The 14,914-nt window shown below is 36.2% G+C and overlaps 1 protein-coding gene and 1 pseudogene across 1 annotated transcript; one reads left to right on the forward strand and one right to left on the reverse strand.

Annotated features, from left to right (window-relative positions):
• Positions 1 to 3,681: 3,681 nt before the first annotated feature.
• LOC129927860 (general transcription factor II-I repeat domain-containing protein 2B-like) lies at positions 3,682 to 4,017 on the reverse strand. Its single transcript, XM_056039405.1, has one exon. It carries the CDS (start codon positions 4,015 to 4,017, stop codon positions 3,682 to 3,684), a length of 336 nt encoding a protein of 111 aa, XP_055895380.1.
• Positions 4,018 to 6,695: 2,678 nt separating this feature from the next.
• LOC106061596 (dynein axonemal heavy chain 6-like) overlaps positions 6,696 to 14,914 on the forward strand; it is an 84,619-nt pseudogene continuing 76,400 nt past the window's right edge.

The raw sequence follows: 14,914 nt of genomic DNA on the forward strand, positions 1-14,914 counted from the left end.
CCCGCCGAAACGTCAGCACAGAGCTTAGAAAATCTTCCCCCTTCCGAAAATAAAAGATGAAAATGTATTTTTCCCTATGTTAGGACAGTCACGCTTTCATAGATAGATTGGTACCATGACCTTTTAAACTTCAATTTGAAATCTTCCTGGAAAAGTGAACGACCTTTGCTTTTTTTTTTAGGAACATGATAGTGAGTCAACATATTTGTTTGATAAGATACTGTGGATGTTTTAAAAAACAAAAACATAATGAAACAGGCATATCTGGTACCGCTTAACTCTTGGTATTTACGGTATAAGCAGCAATATTGCAATAATAGAGGAGTTAATAAGGAGGATGCATGGGACCATCGCGCAAAGACCTGTTCAAAAAGGTTTCAACCATCATAAAGGATATTTTTCTTGGGAGAAATTTATAAGAGTGTTTACTGATGGCGCCAGAAGTATCTTATCTTATATAATACAGACGTTACTTCAAAAAAGAAGATGATTACGTCCTACGCGTCATGCATTTAGTCATGCATATTAACTAATGACTTAAATTAAAAGTATGGTTGGATTCCACTGTGGACTGGAAGCAAGAGTTATTAGAAAGGTTGTCGAGTCAAATGGAACCAAGTGTCTGCAGCTTCATTGCTTTATTCACCAACTAAATCTCTGTGACAAGGGTTTAAACCTGGAGCATATGATAAGGTACTAAAACGGTTTTTTTTTAAAATCAATATTTGAGACAGAGCATTCAAAGCAAGTATCTCAACTGAACTACCACACAAAGTTGTGGGATTTGGCTATTTGATGAGACATTACATCACATCGGAATGAACTCAATATCAAACTACAAGTTGATTTCTCTTAGCATGTCTTATGCTGTCATGAGCGCTTTCGAACAACATTGCAGCTCTTCATTCAGCATGGGAAGGGGTGCATCATTCAAGTTCTAGCCTGTACCGCTCTACAAAAATACAAGCAGCTTAATATGTCTATCCCAAAAAGATCAAAAAACGATCTAATTTCTGAGGCCAATGAAGGATTATTCGCTGAAAGATTTATCGATTTTCACATTTTTAAAGAATGAAATAAGTCTTTTCGAAAATCCATTAGCGGCTGATGTGTCAAGAGCCCTGTCATCCCTGTAACTGGAACTGATTGACTTACAAAGCAAGACATCACTTCTTGATACATTTCTAACCATGCAGACAATTGATTTCTACTCCGTGGTGCCTGCAGAAACTTGTCTAAATCCGCCGAAACAAGAGTTAAGGATGGTTACCTTGTTTACAAGCACAAACTTTTTCAGTGATGAAACAGGCGAAACCAATATTAAATCCTCGTATCACGGACGAGAGTCTGGATTCAGTGCTCTGACTTAGTGTCTCATCTATGCAGCCGGATATTCAGAAGTATGTTTTCGAATAAATTTCTAACAAGCAATTAATGTGTGAATAATTACATAGAAATGATTTCAAGTCAATTTTCTTTCTTTCTTTTTAATTTGATCATTTCGGTGGTGTGGCCCGCGACACGAGTGTTAAAAATTAAAATGGCCCACGGACCGAATTAGTTTGGGCATCACTGGTCTAAAATGTGAAAATGTCCGGCTTTCAATTGTTGTATACTACAAAGCCAAATTATAACGCCATCTAAATCAATCCTTTACATCTTCTTCTTTAATCACTTAAACTCACTCACTAATGATGAATTGAATGGGAGATGGGTTTTGAATTATAATCATTTGTGTGACCAGAAATACACAAATCGTTTAGAGAACAGAAATATTGCATTCTACGTGGATTCTTAGAACGCTCATACGTCCACCTAATCTAATCCTAATTCTAACTCTAATTTAGCCGGACATCTTTTAAAAAAATATCCATATAATAAAGTACCAAAATCAGTCTCAAGTCTTACGTAACAATCTCTTGTTTACTTCTACTCTAATGAACTGGGTTGCTATAAGAATACTTCTTATCTGATGTTATAAATTACATACGTTTCTCAAAAAGATAATTACGTCCTAATCGAATACATTTGTTAATCTAGTCACGAGTGTTAATTAGGAACTTAAACTCTCAGGTTTTTGGTTTTCCTGGCTGATTCAGGCAATCTATTTTATGCTCTAATGGCACTATGGAGAAGAAGTACTTGCAAAAATGGGTTCTAGTATATAGGATAAGAAATGTACCTTTATCGTTGTGTCTGAGTTTCTTTTTTATTGAGTTGTATTTTTGCATTTGTAAGTTATGGTTCAATGTATTATTGCTACTTTATTGTCATTCTTCTGTGCTAAAGTGTCTATAAATTGCGTGATTTGACTATTGGCGTTACTCTAGTCAGATCTGAATATTTGTTTGCTATAAATCTCGAGGCCGCGTCTGTTCGAATGTCTTCATGTTTTCTTCAGTTGAAGGTTTGCAAAATGTTTTACGTTCGTATGTTCTTTCAGATTTGAAGATAATTTTATCCGAGCTCAAACATCGAGCAGGTCAACGCAGGATGGCAGTGGGCAGGGTATAAACCAAGGACCAATGGGACCTTTCGAATGACAGTCGAGTGTGCATACCACACGCCCAGGCAGCCAACCCAAACAAAGGACGCATATTGAAATATTCTAATATTCACATATACTGATGTCACATAAATTAAATACACGATTTGAAATTCTGAACTCGGAATAAGAAAAAGGGAAAACATAACATAATCTGAATATTCTGAATGAACTTGTTTGACATCTTGATTAAGTTGGCAGCTTTGAAGGACGTGGTCAGCATTCTCTAGATTAGTGTTTCCGAAACTGTGTTCCGCAGAACTGTAGGGTTCCGCGAGGCCTGAATAGGTGTTCCGCGGACTACTAGAATAATTAACTAGTAGGCCTGTTGTTACGGCGCCTTCGATATATCACGAAAGTCACGGTTGTTACCGGTCGTTGACTTGTAGCACCAGACTGCTGGAAGACAACTAAACCGTTGTTAGGCGTAATGCATCTTAACTTAAAAACTTCAAATAACTTGAATAACTTCCTTTTGTGAACAAACTAAATAACATTTTAATTATAATATAGACAAAATCAACTTGTGATTAATGAAATAGATGTTGTAGCCTTAAGTAATAATTCATATTTCTTAACAAAATCTAACTCACTACAATAAATCAACCGTTCAGTCTTCCGTTCTGGAGTCGTCTGTCCTAACTAAGACCAAGTGACGTCAATGCCACCTATATTGCATCATTCACAACCGCTAACCTCTCCCCACCATCATCATATAAATTATTATAAATACACACACACACACAAACACACCATAACAAGGCCACCACGTGAATAGAAAAAATAAGCGAAGTGCTCAGCTAAATACTCAGAACGTGCGAAGTGTTCCTTTAAGGCAGGGGTCTCAAACTCATATCAGCATGTGGGCCGCAGTGGGAAGTAACAACCAGTCAGCGGGCCGCACCACGAAAAGAGCATGTTTTTCCATTGAATTTTACGAACACTGCAGTTTAATGCTAAAATAAAGTTTTTATAATTATTAATTACATTTAGTGTAGTTTATAACATGCACAGGCAGTTTAGATTACTAAAATAAGTTGACGTTGTGTCTGTCACTAATAAAAAAGCAGAAACTATATTCCCCCCCCCCCCAAAAAAAAATAATTATAATTACTAGGCCAACTGCAGTTAGCTCGTCACTCATGTTTCTGTCCACTCATCTGAGAGAATTTGGCAGAGACCAGACCATCGACGTTAGGCATGCAGTCGCGTGTAGTGGCAAGCCGCAAGGTTGCTCTCAGATGCTCATCAGTCAGTCTTGATCGTAATGCTGTTTTGTTGATCTTCATTCTGGAGAAAAACTGTTCGCAAACGTACGTACTCCCAAACATCGCATCGCAAGAATTCTTGCAGCTGCGCAAAATAAGTTTGGAAACTTCTCTCTGGGAAGAAACTGGTAGAAAATCTGGAACGCCAACATCAACGTATTTTTGCTTCAGAACAGTGTCACACTGCAGGTCCAGTAGATCCATCTGGACTTCCTCTGGAACGTTTTTCACGTCAACTGCGATACAGCAACTCTCCGTATTCCGTTTCCAAATCAGCTAGACATGACACAAACTGTCTGTGGTTGAGAACCCGTGCACGTATGAAGTTCGCCATCTTTACGACAACATCCATCACGTTCTTCATTTTTAGACTTTTGCCACAGAGTGCTTCTTGGTGAAGAATGCAATGTATGGCTGCAAAAGGTCCCACCAAGCTGAGCTGATTCCGTTTCTCTACCATTAATCCAACAACACCAACCTTCTCTGAACACATTGCTGGTGCACCGTCCGTAGCCACTGAAACAAGTTTTTCTCACGGTAGCCCACAGCTGTCAATACAAGCTTCCAAATCTTGAAACACGTCGCGTCCAGTCGTCTTTCCTTTCATGGGTAGTAAGTCCAATAGTTCTTCAACAATGTTCAAGTTTTCGTCGACCCCACGAATAAATACAGCACAGTATGCGGTGTCTGTTACACCAGTAGACTCGTCCAGTGCAATGGAATATGCTACAAAGTCTTTTGCAGCGGCAATCAGTTGTTGTTGAACATTTGTCGCTGACTCGCTAGCGGCCAGCGGTTAGAATCAGGCCACCGTTCACCCAGTTTCTTCTAAAAGCCTAAGCGGTCGGTGGGCGACAGTGACACCTCATTTGCTGATTTGTGGAGTTGTAAATCATTTCACGGCTGATATGTGGTCATTGTAAATTTTATCTATTTTTTTTTTTAATTTGCGGAAGTGTCCGCGGGCCACACAAAATAGTTTCTCGGGGCCACTTGTGGCCCGCGGGCCACGTGTTTGAGACCCCTGCTTTAAGGAAACAGTTTGTGAAACACTGCTCTAGTGACACACGTTTAGTTGCTCATGCAATAGCGCCGACTTTTATCTAGGTTTGCTCTCAGTGGACAGTGACTTGAAATACCCTCCCGTCTTAAAAATTAGTATATGAAAAAGAAAATATAAAAAAATACTTTTAGAAAAAAACTGTACAAACTTTTTACCAGACAGACAGAGAGAGTTGATATACGCTTAGTAAAAAAAATGTGTGGCCGCCTGTTCGAGTGATATGCGTTTTAATGCTAGTCGACAATGACGTCATCCCCTGACGTCAGGCATGAGGTTTGGTCTGGAATGGATTATCTTCATTTCAAAATAAGTGTACGAAACTTGAAAAAACAAAACTTTAAATTGGGAGTGGGAGATCACTTACACAATCAACCTGTCTTTACAAAGCTTATATCAACTCACTCTGTCTGGTCTAAAGTTTTAACACGTTATTTCTCCCATACCCATTCTTGGATCCTGCTTAAATTTTGCACAATTATTCCTCGGTGAAGTAAATACATGAATCGATAACAAAAAAAATTAACCAATTAATCAATTTTTAAGTACTGGTAATTAAATATTTTGTTTAATGCCAACAAAGGAAATTAATCATTTAACAGTCACAGATATGCTAAATATGTAATGTGGGGTTTCGTCCCCATAGATAATTGTACACGTTATTTCTCCCACATCTATTTTCGGATCAAGTTGAAACTTAAACATTAATTTTTTTTTGTACCTAAAAAAACATGAATCAATTAAAAGTTAACCAATTTGCCAATGGACCTCATTCACCAATTGTAAACAAACAACATTTAGTCACGTGATTTTATTGATAAAACAACGGAAAAAAAACTGTCACGTGGCAACCAACATGAATTAAACACGAGATCGTTAATTATTTAGAAGAGGTAGAAAACCACGTGGCTAAATGTTGTTTGTTTACGATTCGTGAATGAGGTCCATTATATATTGGTTATCAATTATTTTGATATGGAAAAATTAAAATAGCTTCTACAATATTGAAATTTATTGTTGCGAAGGTGGAGTTCTTATTCCTATAAACGTTTTTTTTTTAAAAAGTATTTCTATATTTTGCCTTTTTCTTGTTCCTATTCGTGTCCAGATTGTGTATCCAGTACTTCTGAAAGACCTTTTTGTTCCAGGTTATTTGCATTGCTGGATAGGAGTAAGATCATTCAAAAATCTATTCAGAAAAGCAACAAGTACACTACAAACTTAAATTCCTGTTTTTTTTTTATTTTTTAAATTAGATTTTAGATCTATATCTAGACTTAGCTATCACAATGGCTTGTTCAATTAAATGAATCATCTGAACATGTTAAGAGGTGGGGAAGTTAACAACGTACACACATTCTACATTCGTAAAATGTTTTATATGTTTCGGATGTTCCTTCAGGAGTTGAAGATAATTAATTGCTAGTCCAAACCTCCCGCAGGACGACGGGGGATGGGAGCGGGCAGGGTTTGAAGTTAGTTTGAACCCGGGACCCTCGATGAATCTGAACGACAGTCCAGCGTGCAAACCGCACGCACCGGGCAGCCATCCACGACCAGGCAGCCATTCAAACAATGAATGACAATAGATCTATATTTGTTTTGATAGTATTCCTTCTTATTTAGATCGATCTAAAATTACTTAATTCGAGATCATCTAAAATTTAGAGCATTTAAAGTTTAAAAAAGAAAAAGCGAAGACCAGAAAGTGAGGACTTAAATTATAAATGATGGCTCCCCATGTCTTAGAAGACAATGGATGCTCCCATTAGATCTATAAATACGAATTAGAAAAAAAGATGACTTCCGCAACACGTTTTTATTATTGACGTCTGAAACTAAATGACTAGCTAGCTCTATTGACTATTAGACTTTAATTTACAGTCTGGTATATAGACGCTAGATATTTCATCACGGTAATCTAGATCTTTATAGTTACTAGATCTAGAATCTACTCTAGTATTTTCTGAATTATTCATAAATTTCATACATTTATAAATCGATGGCGATGAAGACCACAGCCCAGGTCGCCCCAGGTACACTCACTCAGCCGCGAGTGGTACAGTGTAAGTCAGTGTAACTGTAATGAGTGTAAGTTCAATATAAGTTCAAAAGTTGTAAGTTACTAGAGTAGTTTATGCTATTCGGACACCTATAGGCTATAGGCCCAAATTTGAAAGTTTAACTTTGACAGCGCATTATTTTACAATGGTTTGACATAGAAAAGAAAATGACGTATATCAAAATCTTCTTTACTTAAACTTAAAGGAGAATAAGGATGACTACTTATATTTGTTCCCCTAACCTATATTTGTTATTATATTTAAGGTCAAAGAGGCCGTGTGTTTTCATTTAATTCGGACACATTTGACCCACATTATTTGATTCCGGACACCATAATTTATTTCGGACAGTCTCTATATTTAGGCATCAATAAACTCAGATTTTAATTCTATATTATTATTAACATTAACTAAATTTTAAGATCCCCAGGCATAGCCCCTCACATGAAATCATTAAGATGTTTTCAAACTATGCATAAATACGAACACACAAAATAAAAATATAAACACACTTATTCTACCAAAATTAGGTCACTGGAATAGTTATTTCTGCACCGACTTCTGGAATTATTTTATGTTTGTTTATTTTATGTGTGTTGAATGTTTGGGGTTTTGCATGATTAGATGTGTGTTGAATGTTTGTTTTTTTGTTTATTAATTTAATAAATTTCTAATACAGATGATCTTTTGTAGTATAGTAGGCCTAACTGAATCCTCTATATTCTCTCTATATAAATCTAGATCTATCTAGTAGGTCTAGATCAGTTATTCCCAAAGTGGTCTATATAGACCCCCATGGGTCTACGAAGACTTCCAAGGGGTCTACGAAAGTGAAAAAACAAATTGGGGGTCTATGAGATGTCCACGGGGGTCTACGATAATGGATTTCATTTAAGCACGTTGTGACTTTAATATTTACATCCTATTAATTTAATTCTTCACACTAACATATAATGTGTGCATAAGTTAATCCTTTAAATATTTATCCTGCTATTCAAACGAAAAATTGTTGTATTTAATTTCAATAATTATTTAAGTAACTTAATTGTGTCTACATGTAAGTAATGTTTAGCAAAAAGAAATATAAACTGTATAGCGTTGATTATTTAAAATTGTTCATTCCTTCCTTATCAAACATGCCAATTGCCTTTTTATGGCGATATTAAACTAATTACTCTTGAGAATCAACTGAGACAATGTCACCCTGATAAAAAAAATTAGAAAAACTTAGACCCACAAAATCTCTTCAACATCATATAGAGAAGATCATGGTTTGTGGGTGTCTTACACTATCTGTTTACTTATAGCAAAATAGGCGCTTGGCTACTGAACCTGGGCTCCTGGATTCGAATCTCTGTGAATTTTTAATTTCATGATTTTTAAGGCTCCCCTGAGCCGAGCCCACCCAACTCTAATGGGTACCTGACTTATGTTAGGAAAAGTAAAGGCGGTTGGTCCTTGTGCTGGCCACATGACACCATGCTCGTTAACCGTTGGCCAAAGAAACAGATAATCTTAACACCATCACAAGATCTGAAAGGGAAACTTCACTTTTTTATGACAAAACACATAAAACATTAAAGGTAAAACATTGATTTTACCAGCCGTTGTAGTTGTAAACACTGTTTCACACAAACCTACACCTGGTATTATTAAAAGAACTGCTTTAAGCAACACTACAGTTCAAGGACACGTCAGTGGCATGAGTTATAAAATTAAAAGCTTATTATTATTTGCAAACCACATATATACAGTTTGGGATCAGCGGTGTCACAGGCTATGACAGGGTGTAGTGATGTGTGTTGCAAACTGCATTAGAGTCGCCGGCTCCTTTCTTTTTTTTTACTCAGGATTGACCCACAAAACCTTTCCCATGTTTGAATTTAGTTGCAAGGCAGGAGAGTTTTGAATTCATTACTTCGGCTAGGTGGGTAGCCAGCCAAGGCTAATGAGCCCTTCATGCTTGACGCTTACTGGCTTTGCCCCTTCTCCTGATAGTGATAACATGTTTGCGGACTCAATATATGAGCAACACTTGAAAGATCAAGAAATACGCCAGAAACTGCTCTTTGCGAAAACTTTATTAAATAATTAATATTTAATGTTTGAAGCACTACTTCATTGAACAACAAATTCCTGTTTGAAACACATCTGTAGCAACGGATGATAAACCTGCAAAAAGACATTTCCAGTTTGTTTGGTGATTCCTGCAGTACATATTAATTTTTATTTAATAGGTTTCAATTTGAATTTTATCAATAAAAAAAAAGATAGATCTCTATAATTTAATATGTAGCTTTAAATTACTTTTTCACTTTTCAACTCACTACAGATAGAAATTAGTTGTAAAACAATGTTGTTGAATTTGAAAAAATTTGTAAGTTAAACAGGGGGTCTACCGGAAACCAGAAAACAAGGCAAGGGGTCTACGAGAGAAAAAAGTTTGGGAACCACTGGTCTAGATCTAAGCATTTAACTTCATTCAATGTACCAAGCTCACTCCAAACATTTGCCCATTGATTCTCTATTTAAAAAAACAACAACAAACGAACAAATATAATATAAGATCATTTTTATTGATGTCCAAAACTGGCTGTCCGAAATAAATTTTGGTAAGAAAATCGTAATTTAATTCGGACACCGTATTAATTTTTTTTTGGTATGGAATTAGAAAACTTGGCTTATGAATCAAATAAATTAGCTCAAAAAACAGAATAAATATTGCCGGGCTCATTAGTATAGACTTAGCCAATCAAAAAAAAAAAAAATATATATATATATATACTCTAGGAAGAGGTAAAGTCATCCGGGTAACATAGAAAAAAACAACAATCTGACTAACAAATTTGAAATTCGTTTTTCTTACATAAAAAGACAGCTAAATGGAAGGAAATTGGGTCAGAATCATTGGAAAATGGAAGGAATAGCACATTATACAGCGCGCTAGTTTTATAATACATATTAAAATAATTATTTAATGACCACAAAAAAACAGCGAATGTCCGAATTCATGTAATGTCCGAAATAAATAAACTACTATAGTAACTACAGTGACTCACAGTGACAGTCTGAGTTAAGTTAAGAGTCAGAGACAGTCTCTTACTCACACTCATCACTGACGACACTGACATCAGTGAGTAACACTTACAGTACAGTGAGTCACAGTCACAGATTAAGAGTTCAGTCTCACAGTAACTCACACACCCACGCCAACACTAGTCTATGATATAGATCTAGATAGAATCTATAAGTCTATATTCTATATATCTAAACTAAGGTGTGTTTCTCCATACAAGATCCTCTGGAAAACTATTTAATGTATCAAGGCTGCGGGCAAAAACCAAGGTTAGGAAGCTACTCGTCAGGGAACTCCTGTATGCTGATGATGCAGCTATTGTGGCTGATTCTGATATTCAGCTACAGTCCATGGTTGACAAACTATCTGCTGCTTGCCAGAAGTTCGGCTTAAACATCAGTCAAAGCAAGACTAAGATACTTGTCCAAAACACAAACACTGCACCTCAAGTAAGCATTAATGGCCAACCACTAGAAGTTGTTGATCACTTTTATTACCTTGGCTCCATCATATCCAACAACACTCTACTGGATAAAGACATAAACAACAGGATAGCCAAGGCAATGGCCACCATGTCACGGTTGCAGAAAAGAGTCTGGGACAACATATTGCTGACTAGCAGTACCAAAGCCCTAGTCTACCGGACCTGTGTGTTGAGCACCTTGCTGTACGGAAGTGAAACATGGTCAACCTACAACCGATGCCTAAGGCGGATCTTTAAAATAAGGTGGCAAGATAAGATAACCAATGAGGAAGTGCTACATAGAGCAGGATGCCAGGACATCCGCTCTGTTATCAGCAGCAGACGCCTTGGCTGGCTTGGCCACGTTCGTAGAATGCCAGTAGGTCGACTTCCACAGGACATCCTGTATGGCGATCTAATAGAAGGCAGGAGAGCCGCTGGTAGCCCACTTTTACGTTATACGGATGTATGCAAACGCGACATGAAGCTCTTCAAAATCGACACTGGCAACTGGGAAGAGGTGGCACTGGACAGATCCACATGGAGAGAGAGCATAAAGGAAGGGTCACAGATTGCAGATGTCATACACAACAGAAGCAGAAAGAAGGGTGTAGAAATCTAGATCAATGTGGTCCCTACTACTTAGTACTAGATCTAGGTATTCTAGTATTACAATAACACTTAGTAAGAAAGTGAAAGTGCTGCCTGTAAAGTGTAATGCTGTATTGTTGCATGATGTAGAATCTTAATGCATCTAGAAATTTAGTCTGACCTATGACTAAGTCTGTACGATTTATGACATTATGTATTATCTATATGATGATCACATTATATTATCACATATATGATGTCCTGATAACTAGGTTTATCACTACATCTATATCCTATAGATCTAGTCAATAGAGTCTGAATAAACTCATTGCTGCGAAATGCCTGCAACAGTATTCATGATAGTCAATGTGACAATAATATGATTCATAAAGACATCTAGATCTAACTACGTCTATAACAGTTAAGATTACTGAGAATTCTTTGATATGACTTGAATCAATCTAGATCTTTAATTAAGTCTATAACAATAAAGATTACTATGATAACTTTGATATGACTTGAATCTATCTAGATCTTTAACTTAAGTAGTCTTATTCTTAGTCTCAGAATCAGAGAATGGCTGTCAACTGTCTTTGTTGTTGTCACCTTCTCCTTTCAGCTTCTTCAGAGAGTATGCTTTTCAAGAACAAGAATCATGAGTCTATAATATTCTTAAAATATCGTTGCTTTAAATTTAGAATGTAGTTTAGAGTTTAGTAAAATCTTTCCATTCAGATCTCTCTTTAGCTTTTTATCTCTATGCCGAAACTCTAAGTTGTTGTAGATCTGTCGCTATATCTTCAATCCATTTTATTTATGTTCTGCCCTTTGTTTTTTGTTGGTATACTTTTTTCGCTCCTCTGTTCTCTGACATTCTTTTGGGCAAATCTTCCCAATGTAATCTGATCTTTTTTATACATTTTTCTAAGGATTCGTTATCTCCAAGTATTTAGCAGAGTTTCTGTAGTTTTTGTCAGTGCCCAGGTCTCACTTGCATACATGGCTACTGGTCTTATGATGTTTATATATACTTTTTTTTTTCTTTTCATTGATATACACTTTACTTTTGCTTCTAAGTATGTGCTGGGTGCTATAAAATGCTTGTAGCCTGCTGCTAGTCATTCCTTTTATTTCAGCCAATAGGCTATTTTAAGATCTGCTTAGCAAAGGAAGTTTTATTATTATTCTCCTGTGTCTGCAACTCTTAATAATGAACCAATTAGTTCATTTTTTCCAATACATTCTGAGACAATGATCTTTGTCTTAAAAAAAATAAAAGTATCATAAGGTTCCCTTTGATTCTCCAGACCATCACACTAATGAAATAACACAATAATTTTCTGGCAGAATGATCTCCACCTAACAAACCAAACTATGTCAGTGACATTACTTTAGCAGACGGTGCTACTGTTTGTCAACATCACTTGTTTTTTTATTTAGCATGTGAGGCTACTGAAAAACAAATCCTCTCTCAATATTTTTTGGAAATAAATTTATTTGTTTGGTTTTAAATATTGTAATGATTCTCTCCAACAGGCCTTCTGTAAAACACAGATCAACACAACACATCCAACTCAAGAACTTGACAACAAGAGTTCCAAAATAATGTGGTTCTTAATAACAAACAAATCACATCCAATACTACACAATTGGCTACAGGATACACTGGCTAAAAATGCTTTACTAAACTCTAAATTGCTGTACTGCCATACTAAACTCTCTATCTATTCTGGACTCATACTGCTTCACTTGAGAATTCACTATCCCCTGTCATCATCTCTTGCAATTCTTAGGAGGTTTGTGTTAGGATGTAATAAATTTTCAAATCTGAAGGAATATCAGAAACATGTAAAAGCAACAAACAGCATGATCGATGACCACATGAACAGGCAGGCATTCATCTGCATTACTAGTATCTAATTCAATAGATATATATATATATATTTTATATATATAGATTTATATACTAATATTTAATTATTGTGCTTTGTAGCCTAGATATAGCCTAGGTATTGTGCTGTATACTGTGAAATATATGTACTGTATAGCCATATAGTGCTACAGAATGTAAAATATAGCCTAGAAATTGCACTATAAATTTAGTTTTTGATAGAGTTACATGAGTTTATTTGAATATATGATTAGTTAAAATTAAGTGACCATGTATTCTCTGACCCAGTTTCTAGAGTCAATAGCTTGCCTTATTTTCTGTCAGTAATAAACATAAATATAAATAAGTTGACACTTGAGTTAACTTGAAATTTTCTCCTTGATTTCCTTCCCTTAAGTATACTGCACTATTCAACACATTCAGAGAGGAAGCAGCAGCACAAACTTCACAATTTTTGAGTCTTTCTGCTTTGTTGTTGTCATGTTCTCCACTGTTGGATATGGAGAATTTTCCCCTGACATTTGGCTGGGCCAACTCTTTATGATTCTAACCATTATCCTGGCCTTTGTTTTTATACCTAGCCATGTAATCATACTCAAGTCTCCCAATCTAGCTAAGTAAAGGGATACTTTACTTTACTACAAACATTCCAATGGAACTCAAACATTTTAACTCATTTCTTCTAACTGGTTCATTGTTATAAATCCATTCTAGATTCAAGGAATCTTAGCCACATACATGGAAAGAGTTAACTGTGGTGGAGACTACAGTTTGGGTCTATCTAAGATCAAGAAGCATGTGATTGTCTGTTCTACAACATTATCTTTTGACAGCCTGATAGACTTCCTGAATGAGTTTTATGGTAATCCTAACTTAGAGATGAGGCCATTGCTTAAATATAGGACCATTAATAGCACTTTAAAAGAGTTGTACTTTAAGCCTCTTATAAAATAACAAAACTACTACAGATTTGATGAGGTAACCTCAGCTTGGGAGTCATTTTACAGAAGATTGAATCATATCAACTTGCAAAGAGATATGTGGCTAAATTTTTTAAAATTGAATAACAAAATAGTTTAATTTTGTCAGCTATTTCGCTTTGATTCTCATGGCATAGAACTTATAACAAAACAAACACAAATGAATAGTTAGACTACCACATGATAAAGAAAGGCTTGAGGTAAGTAATCTTTAATCATGGGTTATGTTGGCAAATGACATGCAGGTTTTTTTTTGTCTTTCTCCCACAAAACTTCAGAGGCCTCTAGAATATGGCAGGGTTGCAGGTGGTCATGACTTCCACAGTATGATGTGGAGGGTTATAAGGGAAAACCTGCACAATCTATTCACCCTAACACAAAAAACTTCCCACAAGCCTCAGCTGAAGGCACGGTGGCTAAGCAGTAAAGTCTAGTAATGTGCTTCTCCAGTTCCGCCGTATGGTAACGTGGTCGATTTGATTTTCTGTTTTATTGTCTGGTGAAACCCATGTCACTTTGTGGCATTTTTTGTGGGGGAAAATGCTGCCTCCTATCACTAATTCATTAAATGTGAAGAAGTCTGCAAACATTTCTCCATTTTCATTTATGATGCCAAGTCCCAGGGTGCCCATACTTTTCTCTCTCTCTCTCTGTGTCACTTCCCACTTTGGCATTCAAGTCTCCCATGAGGATCAAAACATCTCTTGTAGGTATTTTGTCAACTATACTTTGCAGTTGGTCATAAAATGTATTTTTGTCGGTATCACTTGCAAGGTTGGTGGGAGCATAGCACATAATGATATGAACATTTTTGAACTTAGACAAAAATTTTGCTCTAATTATTCGTTCTGAAACTGAGACTTTTGAAAGCTTCCTTGTTTAGTAGTAGTGCTACACCATTTTCATGTAAGTCATCTTCTTTTTCCTTTCCAGAGAAGAGAAGGGTTTCTCCTGATTGCAGTCTTGTTTCACCGAAT

The sequence above is a fragment of the Biomphalaria glabrata genome, chromosome 8 (assembly GCF_947242115.1).
Source record: "Biomphalaria glabrata chromosome 8, xgBioGlab47.1, whole genome shotgun sequence".
Taxonomy (NCBI): Eukaryota; Metazoa; Mollusca; class Gastropoda; family Planorbidae; genus Biomphalaria; species Biomphalaria glabrata.